The sequence below is a fragment of the Myxine glutinosa genome, chromosome 14 (genome assembly GCF_964187855.1).
Source record: "Myxine glutinosa chromosome 14, kmMyxGlut1.1, whole genome shotgun sequence".
Taxonomy (NCBI): domain Eukaryota; kingdom Metazoa; phylum Chordata; class Myxini; order Myxiniformes; family Myxinidae; genus Myxine; species Myxine glutinosa.
Genome location: NC_136274.1, coordinates 19,490,906 through 19,512,773, shown reverse-complemented (window position 1 = coordinate 19,512,773; position 21,868 = coordinate 19,490,906). Strand labels below are relative to the sequence as shown.

The window sequence follows — 21,868 nt, the reverse complement described above, 5'->3', positions numbered from 1 at the left end:
AAGGGGGGGGGGGTGGAGGGAGAAGTATAAAACACAAGGACACCAATGACTTCCAGGACAGAAGTTGGTATTTCAAAAAAGTGGAATTGGGGTGAAATTAGCGGGGGTAGAAAAGATCAAGGTTTTGGATGGGGGAAGATAAGAGATGGTGGTGAACAGCTGTTTTAAAGACCTGGAGGGTGGAGTGGGATTGAAGAGAGTGAGGGAGTTTGTTCCAGAGGCGGGAGAAAAGAGGAATGAAGGAGCGAAGGTGAGCAGAGAGTCTTGATTTTGGCAGTTTGACCATACGAGGGTTGCAGGCAGATCTTGTGCGACCTGTAGGAATATTTGCGGGACAGAGCCCAGAGAGAGCTGGGGGGGCAAGGCCAGAGAGGAGTCGGTAGAAGATGGAAAGACCACCAACCTGCCTGCGGTGAGTGAGTGAGAGGCCCTTGGAGTTAGCTTCATCGCGGGAGATTCCAATGATTCTGAATGCTTTGGTTTCAACAGCGTGAAGACGAGCTAGGTGTGAGGCAGGAGCACCAGCCCAGAGGGGAGAGCAGTATTCCATTGAGCTGCGGATGAAAGCCTTGTATGTGGTGAGGAGCTCAGGTGTGCCAAGGAAGGACTTCGCACGACGGAGGATGCCCAGTCGGCGACTGGCTTTGGAGGCCAGATTTGAAATGTGGTTTTCCCAGGAAAGATCATGGCAGATAGTGAGACCCAAAAGCTTGAGTGACAGAACTTCTTGGAGAGGATTATTCAGAAAGTGGATGGGAGGGTTGTCCAGTCGGTCTTTTCGGAGAGACATCGTAAGAGTGTGAGATTTGTCAGGATTGAAAGACATGTTCCACTTGTTTGCCCAGTCTGTGATTTTGTCCAGGTCTGCAGAGAGTGAGGAGGCAGCAGACTGCCGATCTGAGGGATGAAGAATGGAGCGACAGAGAGTAGAGTCATCAGCAAAGAGATACAGAGGATTTTCAAGAGAGTCAGAGAGATCATTGATGAAGACCAGAAAAAGGACAGGGCCTAGAACACTGCCTTGTGGAACTCCAGCCTGAACAGGAAGAGGAGATGAGAGAAACCCATTCAGGGCCACACGTTGACTACGACTAGAGAGGAAGTCCGCCAGCCATGCGTGGAGATTTCCATGGATACCAAAAGAGGAGAGTTTGGTGAGCAGAGCGGGGTGCCAGACCGTATCGAAGGCACGTGATATGTCAAGGGAGACTGCTCTAATTTCCTGTTTGGCATTGAGGACCTCCATCCATTGTTGAGAAAGCAGAAGCAGCATGTCCAGAGTAGAGTGTCCAGGTCTGAAACCAAATTGATGATCAGAGATCAAGCCATTGGAGAAGAGGAAAGATTTCATATCTGAAGCAATGATGGATTCCATGACTTTGCTGATAATTGGGAGAAGGCTGATTGGTCTGTAGTTGCTGGGATCTGTTTTTGCACCTTGTTTGTGCAAAGCGGTGATGTTGGCAGATTTCCAAGCAGATGGAAGATGACCTTGAGCAAAAGAGAGGGTGAAGAGAACAGAGAGAGGGAGTGAAAGAGCGGAAGAACAGGATTTTAGGACCCGTGGGCTGATGCCGTCAGGTCCAGTTGCAGAATCCGAGTCGAGGGTTGACAGAAACTTTTCCACCTTGTCAGGAGGAAAGGACACAGAGTCCAGGAGCAGCTGGGTATGACTGGGTACGGTGGGTACAGAGAGGGATGGGTTTGGGACACAAGATTTAGAAGCAAACACAGAGTTGAGGCATTCAGCTTTTTCACGTGCGGAGTCAGCCGTGTGGCCATTTGAGGTGAGGGAGGGGATGGAGGGGGAACAAACACCAGAAACAGATTTGACCAGACGCCACCAGGATTTGGAAGAGGGAGACAGATAAGAGAGTTCGGTCCTGAGAACAGAGAGATATTGTTTCCTGGCTCTCCTGAGGGTGGACACACACTTGTTTCGGGCTTTGTGAAAGGAAATGAGATTTCCTTCCGTTGGATTTGCTTTCCAGGAGACGAAAGCAAGTTGTTTCTGGGCAATAGCCTCACCACAAGATTCCGTGTACCATGGACGGGAGGAAGGGTATGACAACAGAAGACGAGATGGGATAAATCTGTGCATGAGAGAGAGCAGTTTGCTTTGGAAGAATTCCCAGGAAGAATTTATGTCAGAGGCAATAGAGATGGGAGACCAGTCCAGATGATTGATGGCTGCTTGAAGACCGTGCCAGTTGGCCTTATTGAAATGCCAGACTCGTCGACGCTGAGGAGGCTCTCTGAGAATGGTCAGAGAGATGTCCACTTTAACAAGCACATGATCAGAAGAGCCGATTGGAGCAGAAGAAGAGCAGCAGACATTTTCAGGGAAGTTAGTCATAACCAAGTCCAGAAGAGAAGATGCTCCGTTGACTGAAATCCGGGTCGGGAAATTGACAGTTTGTGTCAGTCCCAGTGAGTCACAGAAGTCCTTTGCTGAAGAGCCATGGCTGGTGAGAGAGGTACCCACACCCAGCCAACTGGCATGGTGACAGTTGAAATCACCACATATGAGGAAGAGAGAGTTGGGATGGGTAGATAGAAGTTGGTCCATATTCTCAGACAGCGAGATGTAGATGGAGTCATCACTGTTTGGTGGACGGTACAACACACATATGAACAAAAGGTGGGAGCGAAGGGGAAGCCGTAGCCAAAGGTATTCCTGGGGGTGAGGTGGAGAGAGGGCAGTGCAGGGCGAGTGAGGAAGAGAGTTTTTTATAAAGATAGCAACCCCACCTCCAGGACGAGGCTCAGGTCTATCATACCGGAGTAGGGAGTAACCTGGGAGAGATACCAAGGAATCAGAGACATCATGAAGGAGGAAAGTTTCTGTTAAGCAGATCACGTCTGGTTTGTCAGAAGCAACCTGTATGGAGAGATCAGACATGTTTGAGCGAAGGCCCCGGATGTTTGAGGTCCATACTGTTAAGGAAGAGGAAGGGGGAGCATCGGATACAGAACAGGGGGGGGGAGCGGTAGGGTAAGATGTGGAAGAGGAGGAAGAAGTAGGGAGAGCTGTTGAAGGTGTGTCAGAGATTACAGAATAGCTCGGAGAAAGGGAAGGATGGGGCAGACAAAAGGTTTGATGGTGATTGGGAGAGGCGCAGTGAGGTGTTATTTGACGAGGGGGAAGAGCGAGGCAGAAGGTTGAGGGAGATGAAGGTGAAAGTTGGAAGGGGGAAGAAGCGGGGAGGACGCTTTGAGGGGGAGGGGTGAGAGGGGAGTCTAGGAGGGGAGGAGCGAGGGAGAGTCTCGGAGGGGAGGGGTGTGGGGGGAGATTTGAAAGGAAAGGGTGATTGGGAAGATTTGGAGGGGAGGGGCAAGGGGGAAGATTTGAAAGAGATGGGTGATGGGGATGGTTTGGAGGGGATGGGCAAGGGGGTAGATTTAGAGGGGAGGGGTGATGGGAAATGGGATTTTGGGGTGATGGGATTTTGAAAAATGTACGATTAATGGGAAACGAACATTTATTGCAAAATGAGTTTCTTGAGACATTCGAGTCAAAAATACGTTTGAGGACGCTGGAGGGAGGATGGAGTGCTGGAGAATTTAGGGAATGAATGAAAGATGCACTATAAGAGATGGAATTTTTTTTTGGAATGAATGGATTTGGTGAGCAAGTCGAAAGCATCCTTTTATAGAAGAAGAAGAAAAAGGTGTTATAGAAAATGACAGAATACAGGTCTTCAGGGTTCAGATGAGACATTTTTTAACAACGTGATCACAAACAGCGTGGTCGAAGAATGAACGAACGAACAACTAAGAACGAATAAACGAATAAAAACGGAAGGAAATATTTTTGGGTTTTTTTTTTTTTTGAGATTTTAAAACAAGGAAGTATGGGATGAAAAGACCGTGAAAACAGAGACCGGAAAAAAGTTTCAGCGTGATCGGAGAACCGCTGAGACAAAAACAAAGCCTAAAGCCAAGGTTGGACACAGTAGCCTAGTACTACACTTAGGCCTCAGAATACACGATGAGAAAGACCGACGATTCTGTACACAGGTACAAAAAACCAACGCCAAGAATACTATTAAAGACACCCCAATAGGTACATACAAGACCAGTTTCGACAAAAACACAATTGTGAAAAGTTACTTAACTTCGTTACTTAACTTAAAGTTACTTAACTTAACTTACTTAACTTAAGTTACTTAACTTAAAAGTTACTTAACTTAACTTCTTCTAACCTTTCCTGGAGTTCTCGTTCCACTCTCCTTTCCTCTGCTTGTTTCTCTTCTCTCCTCGCTTCTGCTTTCCTTTCTTCTTCTGCTCTTTCCTTTTCTGCTTTCCTTTCTTCTTCTGCTCTTTCCTTTTCTGCTTTCCTTTCTTCTTCTTTAATCCGTTCCTGGCTCCGTAATTGCAACTCCAGTTTCCGGAGCTCAACGTCTTCTGGTTCTTCGGGTAGCCACTCCCAGGCTAACTCGTCCCATGTTCCTAATCCCACCATAGATTGTATCACCGTGGCCTGCAACTCTGCCTTCCTCAAATTAGTTCGGACCTCCAAGTTAAAATGTTTGGCCAATTTCAAGAGGTCCGACTTTAGCAACGCTCGGAACTGTGCCTCACTCGGGGTTACCCCAAAGTTCTGTGCCACAAACGCCATGGTGCCTATCGTTAACACCTGTTAACCTTCACCCCAAGACTTTACCCCAATTTCTCAAAAAAAAAAAATTACCAATTAATAATTAATTAATAATTTTAATTAATAAAAAAAATTATTATTTTATTATTTTATACAATTTTAAATCCCGGACGTAGACCCAATTGCGAAACCGCAAATCGTAATCCCGGACGAGCCCCCAATTCTGTTACGTGGTCCCCTCGGTGACTACCTGGTCTCGGTGACCCCCGGACCGTGAGAGGACCTTCGCCAGCAAGTAGTATTATATCTATGAGCTTTCGTAACGCAATCAATAGGAATTCCAATCAAAAGGAAACCCCACACCAAGGATCCGGAATAATCAATGATATATTCCCCGAGCAATCAACCATCAACAATCAGCAATCAATATCACAAAGATGTAAACTCATCTACACTAACTCTAAGATGGCCATCTTATACATTCCTCACGTGAGCCCCACTCCTGACTCCCTCCGTGGTCAATGTCTCTCCCAATGTCTCTCTTCTCCGCACACGGGCGGTTGAACGAACCCCGGGCGGACGTGCTCCAAACGTGCCGTCTCGTACCGGGGACAGCTGCTGCAGCGCACACCTCCTTGCCAAGCAACGGGGCAAAACCCAGCGCGGCTTCCAACGCGCGCGAGGCCCCAAAGTGCGACCCGTACGCGTCCTTGTAGACGGGGCAAAACCAAGCGCGGTTTGCAACGCGCGCGAGGCCCAACGTGCGACCCGTACGCGTCCTTGTAGACGGGGCAAAACCAAGCGCGGTTTGCAACGCGCGCGAGGCCCAACGTGCGACCCGTACGCGTCCTTGTCGACGGGGCAAACTGTGCCGGACGCTTGGTTCCGTGCACGAACTCACGGTGACTTGACGTGTCAAAAGGTAGTTACACGTCCAGGTAACTCCTCTCGCCAGACGGGTTTCGGAACGCCGCTTTGTCCACGCAGCGCAAGGTCGCTTCCACCTTTTTTCGGAGCGGGGCGAGGAAAAACGAAACCTCCTCCTTTTACCTCGTGTCTTTTTTTTCTTCCCTTTTTCGGTCACTTCCGTTTCCGGCCACTTCCGTTTTCCGGCCACTCTTTCAGAAGGGCTCCTGACCCTCCAACCACAACAACTACACAACAACTTAATATACTACACACGGATAAGCAAAGACCTGAATGGTAATTCACATACATTCACATAAATATGTAACACAAGTGCATGCAAAACTCACAGTTACCCGACCTGGTTTCGCCCTTGTTGGGGCATCATCAGGGCAACGCAGTGAGCCTTCCATATACTTGTGACTCTGAAAACCTTTAGGTTATATATCGGTCGTTATGCGACTTCATACCATCAGTGGGGAACCGCCAGTAAGGTGTCCCACACAGCTATTTCTGCACCGGGTCTTTCGGGTATGCATGTGGTTTTTCACATGTTGTTAACCGAATGAAGGTGCAGCAATAGCTGTATGGGACAGCAATAGCTGCATTTTGGAAATCGGCATTGCAGGTCTGCAACATATGTTATTTACTCGAGCTTTGTCTGATTCCATCCTATTTCCTCTTTCAAGGAGATTATTGGAGATATTTGATCCCAAATTGGGTCCACGGTGTTATCTGTGTTGGTTAGAATGGTCATGTAGAAATGAGAGGCCTGATCTCTCCCCCTATCATATTTTGCCACCTTGCTATTGGTTTCGGTATATAGATGACGCACTGTCGTTTATTGCAGTGATTTCACTGCCGATTTACACAACTCCATCAATAAGATTCAGTTTTGTAAAATAACAATCTGGATCCTTGCTTTTCTGCACATGATGCTAACAAAGGGCACCAATGGGTCCAAAGACCATTAGTGTGCAGGACTCCAATGCATGCAGACCACGACCTGGATTTTTCTTCATTCAACCCCATGGTGCACAAGAACTCCATATCAGACACACAGGAAACGACGGAATGCTCCATCCCATCAACCAATAAATTGTGTTAAAAAAGGAGCTATTACACTTGAGAAGGGTTTGAAGATCTTGAGACCCTTCTTCCCAGCACAAAAACCCATACCAAGACATATGTTCCCCAGCAACACAATGAGTGGACCCTGACCATCTATGGTTTTTTTTTATTCCTTCTTCCCTACTTTCCAGTGGTGTCTGAAGGCATTGGGAGAGTGCTTCAGGTGGCCCGAATTGTGGTTGTTCATCATCCCATAATACTCTGGCATCTTTTGATGGAGAGGGGATGCAACACAACAGGAGCAATATATGAGTGCGGTCTATTCCATCCCATGTTCAGGATGTGCAGGGTAATGCATTGGGGAGATAGGAAGATTGCTGGGTGTTCCGATCAATGAGTATGAGCGGGTCTTTTGACTTTGCCACCCAGAACGATTTGCCACTGCAAGACATGCCCTAAACACAGAGTGTGAGCCTCTTTGGAATGATGTCAGTTGATGCACTTCAAACCGAATTAGATTCCCTTTCCTGGAGGCAAAATGTTCAATCGAGGCTGAGGTTTCCTTAACAGGAGAAACTATTGATATCCTCATCTCAGCCAAAGAAGTCTGCAGTTCTGTCAGAGTGGTCATTGGGTTCTTGGTCACCTCCGTGACGAATGTCCTTCTTTCCCGGTTGCTCAGTTTGGTCAGACGGCCAGCTCGAGGAAGAGTCTGGATAGTTCCAATTTCTTTCCATTTTCTATTGATAGAGCTCACTGTGCTTTGGGGAACTTTCAACACTCTAGAAATTGTTTGATACACTTACACAGATCTCTGCCTCCTCCCAATTCTATCTTGGAGTTCTACAGCGGACAGTTCCTTGGACTTCATGGTAGAGTTTCTGCTCTGACATGCATTCTCAACTGTGGGACCTTATGTAGAAAGGTGTGTTTCTTTATAAATCATGTCCAATCAATTGAATTGGCCAAAGGTGGACTCTAATCAAGTTGTAGAGACATCTCAAGGATGATCAAAGGAAATTGGATGCACCTGAGCTCAATTTGGAGTGTCATAGCAAAGCGGTTGAATACTTATTGACTCGAGACATTTCAGCTTTTCATTTTTAATTATTTTGTTTAAAAAATCGTAAAAAGAAATCAAAATTCCACTTTTACATTATGGTGTAGATTATGTGTCGATCATTGACAAAAAAAATATCTCAATTTAATCCATTTTAAATTCAGGCTGTAACACAAAAAATGTGAAAAAGTCAAAGGGTGTGAATACTTTATGAAGGCACTGTATGAATGAATGAAAATGAATGATCGTTTTAAAGGCCATTTTCCCCGCTAAAGTGGGGGTTGGCCTTGCGGGCCCCATGACAATCATGGTTCCCTGTTTGAGGCAATGTGTATGGCCGGATGCCCTTCCTGACGCCAACCCTTGGTCACCTCTGACGATGCGCAGAGATATGGTGTACCTATTCTAAATCGGGGTACACACCATGATCATTCATCCCAGCAAGCTGGTACTCAAGTACCTATTCTAAATCGGGGTACACACCGTGATCATTCATCCCAGCAAGCTGGTACTCAAATTTGCCGACCTCGGAAGGATGACAGGCTGAGTCAACCCCCCTGGCGTTAATTTAGCGATCGACCGGGATTCGAACCCAGGATCCTCGGATCCCAAGCCGGCACCCTAACCGCTAAGCCAACACCAGGGATCACTGTATATGTATATATGATATATACTGCACTGTATATATCATAATATACATATATGATACTTATGGTGGTCTACTTACCGTATATATATTTGTATTTCATTCACTATTGTCTCATGGTATCATTGCCCTACCCTCCCCACACTACTTCCTTCGTACTCCTTTCCTCTCTCCCTCCTCTCTCACTGTTTGGTAGCATTGGTTAGTAATGTAGGCTGTTATGTAATTTCGTGTCAAATGTTTGTCAAAAGCAAACTTTTACTTGATTTTGTATATTTAGGTTGTAAAGATTTTTTAAAAATAGGGTGGCATTTTTTTCGAACATGATAAAGGTCCCAAATCCAATATGGCCGCCTGCAATGAAAATAGACACATTATGGAATAATTGGCATTAAACATTAGTTGTAGTTGCTGGTGTGAATTTCGTTATTATGTTGATACTATATTTATGATGACAGATACCTAAACAAATTATATTATGGATAAGAAATACTATTTGACGGCCATTTTGAAATGTATATAGGTAGCATATCAATGGTATGTCAAAGCAAATACATGTACATGCATAATCGTACATTTGGAGAGGAAAATGCAAACAATTCGCATGATTTATTCACAATAAACATTCCAAATGAACAAGCATTGTAGCAAAACAGAATAGAGTGTACATCCCTGTTTATAAGGTCTGTGTTGAATATATCCCATTCTTACCAGTATAGGGTTACTGTAAGATCAGGCCAATCATAAGATTTTCTGCACTGAAGGTTCCATCTCACCCTCACCAGCCACCACTAATGGGATGACCTACCATTGTTGTATTAATGAGGAAAGAATATTAGGGTGGCACATCTAGACCTTATAAACAGAGACTAACCGTATCTTTTGTGTTCATGTATATATATATATATATCACTGTTCATTACTGTCTCATATGCTAACACTATCTTGAACCTCCATCATCATCACCCAAATTGACCTACTCATCATCATCTCTTACTAATTGTTCATCTCTGGCTTTGTTGCTGCAACTATAAACAAAGCAGCCACATAAATCTGTGCATGCAATGTTATTATTCCGACAACTGCATTTCCCCTTGCAGCCAGATTTGCACCCACACTTCACCAAGTTCATTATTGCATCGGGTGCTGGTGGAAAACAAAAACGGCATGGAGCTTCATCGAAGTTCCAACCGCACTCAGTTGGAGACGGGAGACATGGGTGATTGCATGGGCTCCAGACACCATTCTAAACATTCAAGACATTATTCAAAATAACATTATTATAGAAAACAATTCTAAAATTGTGCCACTTTTTATAGTGGTTGCCATCTTGGTTTTTGTGGCGATCTTGGATTTGGAAAAAATGCCACCCTACTTTTTTTAGACCTCTATAATACCTTAATACAGAATCAAGTGATAATTTGCTTTTAACAAACAATATACACGAAAGTTATTTTAATGACACAACAGCCTACACTATAGTGGATGAACAGTGTCCTTTGCGTAGAGTCGCAGGTTATCACCGACAACCTCGTTTCCAAATTCCTGCTACCTTCAGTCGAACGTTGGGTTTCAGGGCTCATCAGTTCGTGGAAGACTTGGGCCAATAAACATTTCCTGGCTGACCCCAGAAGGTGGAAATAATTGGTGTGTGTGTGTGTGTGTGTGTGTGTGTGTGTGTGTGTGTGTGTGTGTGTGTGTGTGTGTGTGTGTGTGTGTGTGTGTGTGTGTGTGTGTGTGTGTGTGTGTGCGCTTTATTGAAGGTTTGATGTATGTAGGTGGGACTGCCGTGAGTGTCCATTTGTGAAATCAATAATCTGATTACTTTGAGTGCATCATGCTGACCATTTTGTGCCTCTGAAAGATCCTTTTTTTCTACCACATGCGTAATGACCCTCCAGTTATGAGCAGAGGTGCTTTGACAGTTTTCCCTTAACGAGCCACATGTGCTTTCATTAAAACAACCCTGGGCCCGGTCTTTTAATATTGACTTGAAAGTGAGCTCCGTTGCGCATTTTCTCGTTGCTGCAGGAGATTGGTGGAGAAGGTTGAGGATTTGAAGAATTCTTCCAGAGGTGATGGTGCAGCAACGTGCACCGTCTGCGGAGACCAATTGGGGACACGTGGCCTCCTGTGCAGTGACTGCGACAAGGTTTGTGCACCGGAAGCCAGTCTAATCGGACGATGTGGATGTGATATTGGGATTTCTTGGATTTTATGCCAAGTGACCTTTTTACCTTCGCAAAAGCGGAAGGTTATGTTTTGATCGCTGTGTATTTATTTGTATGTCTGTGTGTGTGTATGTTAATCGCATAACTCAAAAAGTATTCAACCGAATTGCATGAAATTTGGTGGGATGATTGGTTATTATACGGGACACATTTGATTAGATTTTGGGAAACAGATTTGCTCAAATTCTGACTATTTTTAACTCGATCGTATTTCACTCAAAGTTATGAGCGACTGAAGAAGAAGATGTCCATCCAGGACGTCATCACTATAACGCGATCTCCCGCAATCATTTCAACCTCAAAAAAAATTATAATTGCAGATTTGACAATAGATGAGGCATATTAACAAACGAATGAAACAGATTTGCTCAAATTCTGACTATTTTTAACTCGATCGTATTTCACTCAAAGTTATGATTTGTATGTCTGTGTGTGTGTGTGTGTGTGTGTGTATGTTATTCGCATAACTCAAAAAGTATTCAACCTAATTGCATGAAATTTGGTGGGATGATTGGTTATTATACGGGACACATTTGATTAGATTTTGGGAGCAATCGGGTCAAAGGTCAAGGTCAAGGGCAAGTACAGAACAGTAGCTGCGGCGAAGGTATGCGCTCTACCGAGTGCCCGTTCTAGTTGATTTATGGTTTGGTGGATCTGCTGCCACACAGCCTTCTTTCTGTGTGTTTCACTGATGGGCTGTTTTGTTATTGATGAAATGGGCATTATCGGTCTTTATCGGTCCGTCTACCTTAGCAGACAGGTAGAACAATGGATGAAATCAACAGTACGTTGATTGAAGTATGCTAACCACCGAGGGAAGCAACGAGAAGTTGATGTTTCGGCCTTTTTTTTTTGTATACAAGATCGAGGCTCATGAAAGAGCTAACATTAATCACACAGAAAATCAAACAGACACATAAAACATATAATAAGGGGAGCGGTAGACAAGATGGGGAGAGAAGGGGAAGCACACAAACACAACATTTGAGAGCAGGGACATCTGGAGATCTGTGGGAGGGAGAGGGCTTGGGGGGAGGAGACGTGGGAAGGGGAGGGGGGTGGGAAAGGTATAAAACACATGGATACTGCAAGGACTTCCAGGAAAGCTGAATGCCTCAACTCTGTGTTTGCCTCTAAATCTTGTGTCCCAAACCCATCCCTCTCTGTACCCACCATGCCCAGTCGTACCCAGCTGCTCCTAGACTCCGTGTCCTTTCCTCCTGACAAGGTGGAAAAGTTTCTGTCAACCCTCGACTCTGATTCTGCAACTGGACCTGACGGCATCAGCCCACTGGTCCTAAAATCCTGTTCTTCCGCTCTTTCACTCCCTCTCTCTGTTCTCTTCACCCTCTCTTTTGCTCAAGGTCAACTGCCATCTGCTTGGAAATCAGCCAACATCACCGCTTTGCACAAAAAAGGTGCAAAAACAGATCCTATCAACTACAAACCAATCAGCCTTCTCCCAATTATCAGCAAAGTCATGGAATCCATCATTGCTTCGGATATGAAATCTTTCCTCTTCTCCAATGGCTTGATCTCTGATCATCAATTTGGTTTCAGACCAGGTCACTCTACTCTGGACATGCTGCTTCTGCTGTCTCAACAATGGATGGAGGTCCTCAATGCCAAACAGGAAATTAGAGCTGTCTCCCTCGACATATCACGTGCCTTCGATACGGTCTGGCACCCCGCTCTGCTCACCAAACTCTCCTCCTTTGGTATCCATGGAAATCTCCACGCATGGCTGGCGGACTTCCTCTCTAGTCGTAGTCAACGTGTGGCCCTGAATGGGTTTCTCTCATCTCCTCTTCCTGTTCAGGCTGGAGTTCCCCAAGGCAGTGTTCTGGGCCCTGTGCTTTTTCTGGTCTTCAGCAATGATCTCTCTGACTTTCTTGAAATTCCTCTCTATCTCTTTGCTGATGACTCCACTCTCTGCCGCTCCATTCCTCATCCTTCAGATCGGCAGTCTGCAGCCTCCTCACTCTCTGCAGACCTGGACAAAATCACAGACTGGGCAAACAAGTGGAACATGTCTTTCAATCCTGACAAATCTCACACTCTTGCGATGTCTCTCCGAAAAGACCGACTGGACAACCCTCCCATCCACTTTCTGAATAATCCTCTCCAAGAAGTTCTGTCACTCAATCTTTTGGGTCTCACTATCTGCCATGATCTTTCTTGGGAAAACCACATTTTCAAGCTGGCCTCCAAAGCCAGTCACCGACTGGGCATCCTCCGTCGTGCGAAGTCCTTCCTTGGCACACCTGAGCTCCTCACCACATACAAGGCTTTCATCCGCAGCTCAAAGGAGTACTGCTCTCCCCTCTGGGCTGGTGCTCCTGCCTCACACCTAGCTCGTCTTCACGCTGTTGAAACCAAAGCGTTCAGAATCATTGGAATCTCCCGCGATGACGCTATCTCCGAGGGCCTTTCACTTACTCACCGCAGGCAGGTTGGTGGTCTTTCCGTCTTCTACCGACTCCTCTCCGGCCTTGCTCCCCCAGCTCTCTCTGGGCTCTGTCCCCCAAATATTCCTACAGGTCGCACAAGATCTGCCTGCAACCCTCTTATGGTTAAACTGCCAAAATCAAGACTCTCTGCTCACCTTCACTCCTCTTTTCTCCCGCCTCTGGAACAAACTCCCTCACTCTCTTCAATCCCACTCCTCCCTCCAGGTCTTTAAAACGCCTGTTCACCACCATCTCCTATCTTCCCCAATCCAAAACCTTGATCTTTTCTATCCCCACTAATTTCACCCCAAATCCATTTTTTTGAGGTGACTTTTGACTTCTTTCCTGGAAGTCCTTGGTGTCCTTGCGTTTTATACCTATCCTGCCTCCCCCCAGGCACTCTTCCTCCCACACATCTCCCGATGTGCCTGCTCTCAAATGTTGTTTGTGTGCTTCCTCCCCTTCTCTCCCCATCTTGTCGACCGTTCCCCTTTTTATATACTTTGTTTGCTTGTTTGTTTGATTTGTTTGTTTGATAAATGTTAGCTCTTTCACGAGCCTCGACTCTGTATACAAAAAAAAAGAAGAAAAAAAAAGAAGAAGTTGGAATTTCACAAAAGTGGGTCTGGGGTGAATTAGCGGGGTAGAAAAGATCAAGGTTTTGGATGGGTTAACCCGTCGTTGCAGCTGAAGGAACGCCGGAAAGAGATTATTCTTTTCATGGCGGTTGGCATGCCTCCATTAATGTTTTGTTGATTCCATCCATTATTAGTTCGAAACACCGACTGGACATACTCAACAATGGCAAGTCTTCGCGTCGCATAGCACAGCTGCCCATCCTTCGCAAGGCTGTAATTCATAGCAATTTCCTTTTAATGGGGTTTGGAGAAATTCTTCCATCTCTGCACATGCAATATGTGGCCTGTATATGCAATGGAGGCCTGTATGCAATGTGGCCTGTATATGCAATATATGTATATGCAATACTGTCCCTGATTCCTGTCACCATATTGAAGAAGAAAGCATTCACTATTATACACACGATGAAATAATACATACCGTGGAAGGATAACGGGTGATTATTTATGAAAAGATTCCTGCAGTTACTTGTTTTTTAATGCCATTTTAAAATGTACATATACTCTTGTTTGAAGCTTTTGCCATTTTCTTTTCTTTACATCTTTACTTTTTATGTTTATCTTTTCATCCCTGTCTGTGTTTGTTTGTCTGTTTGTGAACAAGATATCTCAAAAAGTTGTTGATGGATTCGGACAAAATTTGGCAGAGAGGTTGTGCATGTGACGAGGACCAAATTATTAGATTTTGGTGAAGATCCAAATCTGGATCCGGCTATTAGAATTTTTAAAGTGATTCTTCACAATTGGGAGATAGGGCCAAAAACGATACATAGCAGGATATCTCAAAAGGTTACGGATAGATATGGATGAAACTTGGTGGACCGGTTGGGTGTCTGACAAGGACGATTCGATTCGATTTTGGTGAATATCTGAATATGGATTCAGATATGAGAATTATTTAAGTTTGTAAGTGATTTTTCACCATTGGGAGATTGGGCCAAAAACGATACATAGCAGGATATCTCAAAACGTTGTCGACGGATTTGGACGAAACTTGGTGGAGAGGTTGGGTGTGTGACAAGGAAGATTCGATTCGATTTTGGTGAAGATCCGGATCCAGCTCGTAGAATTTTTAAAGTGATTCTTCACCATTGAGTGATATGGCCAACCAGGTGGAGGTATTCTCTCTACTATTTGCCGTTCTAGTTTAAAAAAGAAGTAAACTATGGTGTGTGCCAGCACCGTGGACAAAACCTGAGTTCTTCATGTAGTTGGGGGCTACTTCAGCAAATACTTGTAATGGAGTCGCAACCTGTCCAGAGTTACTTGCACTCTAAGCATTCTGAATTTGTCTGCACAAGGGCTGAACGATGGCTACATGAGATGTGTGTGACTAGTGGAGGTGATCGCATATTCTACTTGGAGATGTAGATGATGATGGTGTCTGATTTGTTGGTCAGTTCACCCATCCATTGAGTCAAAATCCTCACCAATCGTCATCCTATATAATATGTCATCGTAAGTCAGAACTTTGCCTCTCAGGTTAATGTTGATATTGGATTTCCTTGCAGTAAGCATTAATTGTGTGCCAACTGTATGCATTGCCCCCTACCTACCCCACCAATTGACCGACCAGTACCCATGCTTTGTGTCGTGCAGGGTGTGTGCAAGGGATGTAATGTGCAGACCATGGGGCGGCGCCAGCGTGCTATGTATCTGTGCAAGGTGTGCAGTGAACAGCGTGAGGTGAGGGACGGGCTCATTTCGTTACATTTGGAGTCGATAAAAATATGTCTTAAGAGTCAACAATCAATTGAAGGAGTTTCCTTTTTTTCATGCAGGTTTGGAAATGCTCAGGTGCATGGTTCTTCAAATCCCTACCCCAGTATGTCATGCCCTCCCAGCTGCCACCCCAGCAATTGGGTGCACAAGAAGTGTTGCCCTCAATTAATCCAGATGATGGCGCAGGTACGCTCAAACATGATAACGGATAAGAGTTGATTGTCCACCATACCGAGCAGAACATGCATGACACATCAGTAACATCACAGATGGAATTATTCCTACCTAAAAGTGTTACAAGGTGAAGGACCTCCGACTGTTTCAAATATGGATATAAAAGTTTTTTTGTTTTTTTTGTTTTTTTGGGAAATGATGCAGACAGAACATATACACTGCAATGCAGATCACACTTTGGAGTATACGTTAAACCAGTTGTGTAATTTGCAATGAGCTTGATGCAAAAAATCCATATGATGTATAGTAAGAATTTGCCTTTTGACCTACAAATCTAGTCACGTGAAAAAGTAAGTACACCCCATGTAAAGTTTTGACTTTTTCAACATATTTCAACATACAGCTATTTGATCTTCATTTCAACAATATTGATAGATAAAGGTGATATAATATAACAAATATCATGAAACATTTACATTTTGTAGTCCATTGTATAATTTAAACAAACATAAATGCAAATTTCGCATGTGGAAAAAGTAAGTACACCCTTGGCTCTAATAGGTGGTATTGTCCCCTTTGGCAGAAACAACCTCAAGTAGGCGTTTCTTATAACTGTCTACCAGTCTCTGACATCGACTGGGAGAAATTTTTGCTCACTCCTCCATGCAGAATTCTTTCAGCTGTGCGATGTTTGAGGGGTTTCTTGCATGCACAGCTCGTTTCAAATCCCCCCACAACATCTCGATGGGATTTAGATCCGAGATTTGACTTGGCCATTCCAGAACCCTCCATTTCTTTCTTTTCAGCCATTCCTTGGTGGATTTACTGGTATGTTTCGGGTCATTGTCGTGTTGCAAGGTCCACCTTCGGTTGAGCTTAAACTTGCCGACAGACGGCCTCGCATTATCCTCAAGCACCCTCTGGTACAATGAAGAATTCATAGTGGATTCTATGATGGTGAGCTGCCCAGGCCCTGATGCAGCAAAGCTGCCCCAAACCATAATATTTCCACCACCATGCTTTACAGTTGGTATCAGGTTCTTGTGGTCAAATGCTGTCTTTGGTTTTCGCCAAACATGTCTTTTGGTACTGTGGCCAAATAGCTCTACCTTTGACTCATCTGTCCTGAGCACATTGGTTCAGAAGTGCTGGTCTTTGCCTAGGTGTTCATTGGCAAACTTTGGTCTTGCCCTGATGTTCTTTCTGGACAGCAAAGGTTTCCTCCTGGCACACCTCCCATGTAGATCAAATTTGTGCAGCCTCTTTCTCATGGTAGACTCGTGCACTTTGACATCAACAGTGGCAAGAGCTACCTGTAGGTCCCGTGATGACATTCTGGGGTTCTTAGAGACTTCTTTCAGCATCTTGCGGTCTGCACTCGGGCTGAACTTGCCTGGGCGGCCTGGCCTGAACAAGTTGGCAGTTGTTTGGAATCTGCTCCACTTGTAGATGATCTTCCGGACAGTCGAATCATTGATTTCAAATTGTTTTGAGATCTTTTTCAATCCCTTCCCAGACTCGTAGGCATCTATAACCTTCTTTCTGACGGCTTCAGAGAGCTCTTTTGATCTAGGCATGGTGACGCCGCACACTTCAACAACAAAGAGCAAACCAAACTAAATGTCTGAGGTTTAAATAAGACAGGTTCCTCCAAGATCCTCTCTAACGATGTTCTAATCATTTTCACCTGAGCTGGTGCACCTGATTCTAATTTTAGGTATTTGAAGTAGTGATAAATGTAGGGGTGTACTTAGTTTTCCACATGCGAAATTTGCATTTATGTTTATTTAAATTATACAATGGACTACAAAATGTAAATGTTTCATGATATTTGTTATATTATATCACCTTTATCTATCAATATCGTTGAAATGAAGATCAAATAGCTGTATGTTGAAATATGTTGAAAAAGTCAAAACTTTACATGGGGTGTACATACTTTTTCACATGACTGTATATATAAAAGGAGCTGTGTGTGCGTCCATGCGTCCATCCATGCGTGCATCCGAGTTCTGGCCCCTCTATACCTTTAGCCCACTTGACACCCTGAAACCCTGAAGATCATATAGAACCTTAAGACCCCAATAACCTTGAGACCCCAAGACCCCTAAAACTTATAAGACCCCCACTAGACCCTTTCTGACCCTTGTGAACCCCTAAGTCCCCCCACAAGACCCCTACGATATCCAAGACCCCTCTAAGACATTGAGGAATACTTAATACCCTTAAGATCCCAACAGACCCCTAAAATCCCTTTTACCTTTAAGACCCTTTCAGCACTTAAGCCACCTTTAGGCTCCTTCACCCTTAAGAACTTTTATACTCTTTAGACCCCAAGAACCTCTAGTCCCACAGACCCTTTAGATCTTTACACCGCTTAAGTTCCTTGACTCCCTTCAGACCCCTTACACCTTTCAGACATGTTAGACAGCTTGGACACTTGACCATTTAGAGCGTGAAACCACTTCGAGCTTTTGAGACCGTTTTTACCTGCTTTTTTACCAGCAGCTTTTAAACCAGCTTCAGAGATTATACCCTTTTCAACTCCTTCGACCTTAACTACTATTGGAATGTACCGTTTAGACCTAATTTAGACCATCTATAACCTTTAAGGTGCACACCACGCAAACATCTGTAGTCTTCTTGCAAAATATACAGTTGGCATTGGGGAGAAGAGTAATGTCAGATTGACAAAGACATTGAAAGACAAAGCTGAGACAATACAAACCAAGAGGCGGCTGGTGAATGCTCTGGGGCATGGACAGTGAAGAAGGAAGAAAAGATGAAGATTGACAATTTTGAAATGTGGTGTTCAAGATGAATATTAAAAATTCCAAGGACTGCAAGAAGAGAAAACAAATCGGTGCTTAAAAAATGGGACCACCGTGTACATTAGAAGCACTGATGTACTGATGCTGGGCATCCTCCGTCAGACAAAGTCCTTCCGTGGCACATCTGAAGTCCGATTCACCTTCAAGGTCTTCATCTGCAGCTTGATGGAGTACAGATCTCCCTTCTGGGCTGGCTCTCCTGCCTCACATCCTGTTCAACTTGATGCCATGGAAATCAAGGCCCTTGAGTTGTTTGGAATCTCCTGCGATGCAGGTGAGTCTACGGGCCTATTACTTTGCCATTGTAGACAGGTCGGTGGTCTCTCTATCTTCTACCGTCTCCTTTCTGGTCTTGCACCATCTGCTCTTTCTGTGCTTTATCATGCGCCCTGACTCCCAGGTTTCTCCACGACACACAAGATCTGCCATCAACCCTCTTCTGGTGAAACTGCCAAAATCCAGAATCGCTGCTCACCGACACGCATTTATTCCTTGTTATTCCTGCCTATGTTATTGCCAACCGCTTAAACCGCTTAAAACAATTTAAAAGCGGAAAAAGGCCAACCCCTGCTTTGCGGGGAAAAATGGCCTCTAAAGGTGGTTATGGTTATATTGAAGGAACTGCGCTCCAACGCGAGTCGAAAGAATTGAAGCGACCAAAGACGGAATTCGTCCGAGTTGCTTTATTGAAACAAAACAGCTCAGGTATTCTGCCCAGCCCGTTTATTGGGTAACAATATATATACACATTTATGTCGGGAAGTTTGCCCGGCAAAAGCTATACCGGGCATGCCCGGGTATCAAGGGCGAGCCTTGGAAAGGCGAGTCTGGACCTGCCCGGGCGTGTTTGGCTGCGGCCTGGCAAGTCGAGGCTGGGCGTGCCCGGGCGCTCTGGGCGAACACTTGAAAGGCGATAGCGGGCATGCCCGGACGCTCTGGGCGAGCCCTGAAAAGGCGATAGCGGGCATGCCCGGACGCTCTGGGCGAGCCCTGGAAAGGCGATAGCGGGCATGCCCGGACGCTCTGGGCGAGCCCTGGAAAGGCGATAGCGGGCATGCCTGGACGCTCTGGGCGAGCCCTGGAAAGGCGAGAGCGGGCATGCCCGGGAAAGACGAGACCGGGCGTGCCCGGGAGGTTCGGGCGTGCCCAGGAACAGTGAGTCCGGGCATGCCCGGGAGAGGCGCGTCTGGCCGTGTTCTGGCCGGTGCAAGGCGATTATGTACATCCAGCGGTAACCGCTACACACGCCCCTCCAGAATCGACCTGCACCGGCAGGGTCAATTTAAGGGGGGTCCGGATGACCCGGCCGAAGCGACCCCTGGAGGGTCGTGGGGAGGGGTCTGACGTGGTGGTGGGTGGTCGAGCGGGGGGAACTGTGGACGGGGGGCGGCCTCGCCGCGGAGGAAGGGCCAACCGTGGTGGTCGGTCGACGTCCATGTGCGCCGGTTTGAGGCGGTCCACAGAAATCCGGTCCGGCCGGCCGCCGAAGTCGACGATGAAAGACTTGTCGCCCCGTCGCAGGACCCGGAAGGGCCCGTCGTACGGCGGCCGGAGTGGCCCCCGGTGCGCGTCATGATGCACAAAGACGTACTCCGCTGTGCGAAGCGCCGGGGGGACGTAGGACTGGGGGCCACCATGGCGGGACGTCGGCACGGGGGCAAATCGTCGGGCGGCCTCCTGGAGGTCCGAGCGCTGGCCAGCGGCGGACCAGGGACTGGTAGCGTCAGGCACGAATTCGCCCGGGACGCGGAGTGGCTGGCCGTAGACGAGCTCGGCGGCGGACGCCTGGAGGTCTTCCTTGGGGGCCGTGCGAAGGCCCAAAAGGACCCACGGCAGCCGGTCGGCCCAACCGTCGTCCTGAAGGCCGGCCATGAGTGCGGCCTTCATGGAGCGGTGAAACCGCTCGCACAACCCATTGGCTTGGGGGTGGTAGGCCGTGGTGCGGTGCAGCGTGACCCCCAACGAACGGGCGACCGTGCCCCAAAGCTCAGACGTGAACTGTGGGCCGCGGTCGGACGAGATGTCCGCTGGTGCGCCGAAGCGCGCGACCCAGGTGGCGATGAACGCCTGCGCCACGTCGGCGGTGGTGGTGGAGGTGAGGGGCACGGCCTCCGGCCACCTGGTGGTCCTGTCCACCATGGTGAGCAGGTGGGTGAACCCCCGCGAGGGGGGCAGGGGACCCACCAGGTCCACGTGGACGTGGTCGAAACGCCGTTCAGGCACGGCGAAAGGTGCCAGCGGGGCCTGGGTGTGGCGGTGGACCTTGGCTCGCTGGCAGGCCGTGCAGGCGTTGGCCCAGTCGCGGATGTTTCGTCGAAGGCCGTGCCAGACGAAACGCGCCGACACCAGCTTCTGAGAAGCTTTCCGGCCCGGGTGAGAAAGGCCGTGGATGGAGGCGAAGATGCGGCGCTGCCAGGAAACGGGCACGATGGGGCGAGGCTGGCCCTGGGAGACGTCGCAGAGCAGGACGGTGCCCGCGAAGGGGATGTCGGCCAGGCGGAGGCCCGTGTCCGCCACGCGGAGTGCCTGCACCGAGGCGTCGGTGGTCTGGTCGGCCGCCATGAGCGTGAAGTCCACGCCGAGGTGGACCGCGTTCGCGCTGGCCCGCGAAAGGCAGTCGGCCACGGCGTTGTCTTTGCCGGCGACGTGCTGGATGTCCGTGGTGAACTCCGACACGGCGGAGAGGTGGCGCTGCTGGCGGGCCGACCACGGCTCCGTGACCTTAGCCATTGCGTAGACCAACGGCTTGTGGTCGACGAAAGCCGTGAACGGGCGGCCCTCCAGGAGGTGTCGGAAATGGCGAACGGCCAGGAACAGCCCGAGCAGCTCGCGGTCGAACGTGCTGTAGTTTCACTCGTTCGGCCGGAGTTGCCGGCTGAAAAAAGCGAGTGGCTGCCAAACCCCGTCCACCCATTGCTCATGGACGGCGCCCACCGCGTAGTTGGAGGCGTCCGTAGTGAGGGCGATGGGCGCGTTGAGCACCGGGTGAGCCAGCAGCGTTGCGTCGGCGAGGGCCCCTTTGGCACTGGCGAAGGCCGCGTCCATGGCCGCGGACCAAACAATGTCATGCTTGGCCGGCTTGCCCCGGAGGGCCTCGTAAAGGGGCCGCATGAGCTGAGCAGCGCGGGGCACGAATCGGTGATAAAAAGTCACCATGCCGAGGAACTCTTGGAGGGCCTTGATGGAATGGGGACGCGGGAACGTGGTGATGGCCTCGACCTTGGTCGGCAGCGGCACGGCCCCGGTCTTGGTGATGCGGTGGCCCAAAAAGTCAACGGTCGTCGCGCCGAAGTGGCATTTGACCGGGTTGACAATTAAGCCGTGCTCGCTGAGGCGACCGAACAGTGTTCGGAGGTGGAGGAGGTGCTCGGCGCGGGACGTGCTGGCGACGAGGATGTCGTCCAGATAGACGAAAAGAAACGGCAGGTCGCGCAGCACGCCGTCCATCAAGCGCTGGAACGCCTGGGCTGCGTTCTTGAGGCCAAACAGCATCCGCAAAAATTCGAACAGGCCGAACGGCGTGATGACGGCCGTCT

The 21,868-nt window shown here is 47.6% G+C and overlaps 1 protein-coding gene across 4 annotated transcripts in view; it reads left to right on the top strand.

Annotated features, from left to right (window-relative positions):
• Positions 1-21,868, top strand: part of LOC137439467 (double C2-like domain-containing protein alpha) — a 384,494-nt gene that overhangs the window by 185,391 nt on the left and 177,235 nt on the right. For all 4 annotated transcript variants that reach the window (XM_078768119.1, XM_068135234.2, XM_068135233.2 and 1 more), the window contains exons 5-7: positions 10,315-10,435; positions 15,205-15,291; positions 15,387-15,513. In XM_078768119.1, the coding sequence (XP_078624245.1) occupies positions 10,315-10,435; positions 15,205-15,291; positions 15,387-15,513 (335 nt within the window). The remainder of the gene's footprint in view (positions 1-10,314; positions 10,436-15,204; positions 15,292-15,386; positions 15,514-21,868) is intronic.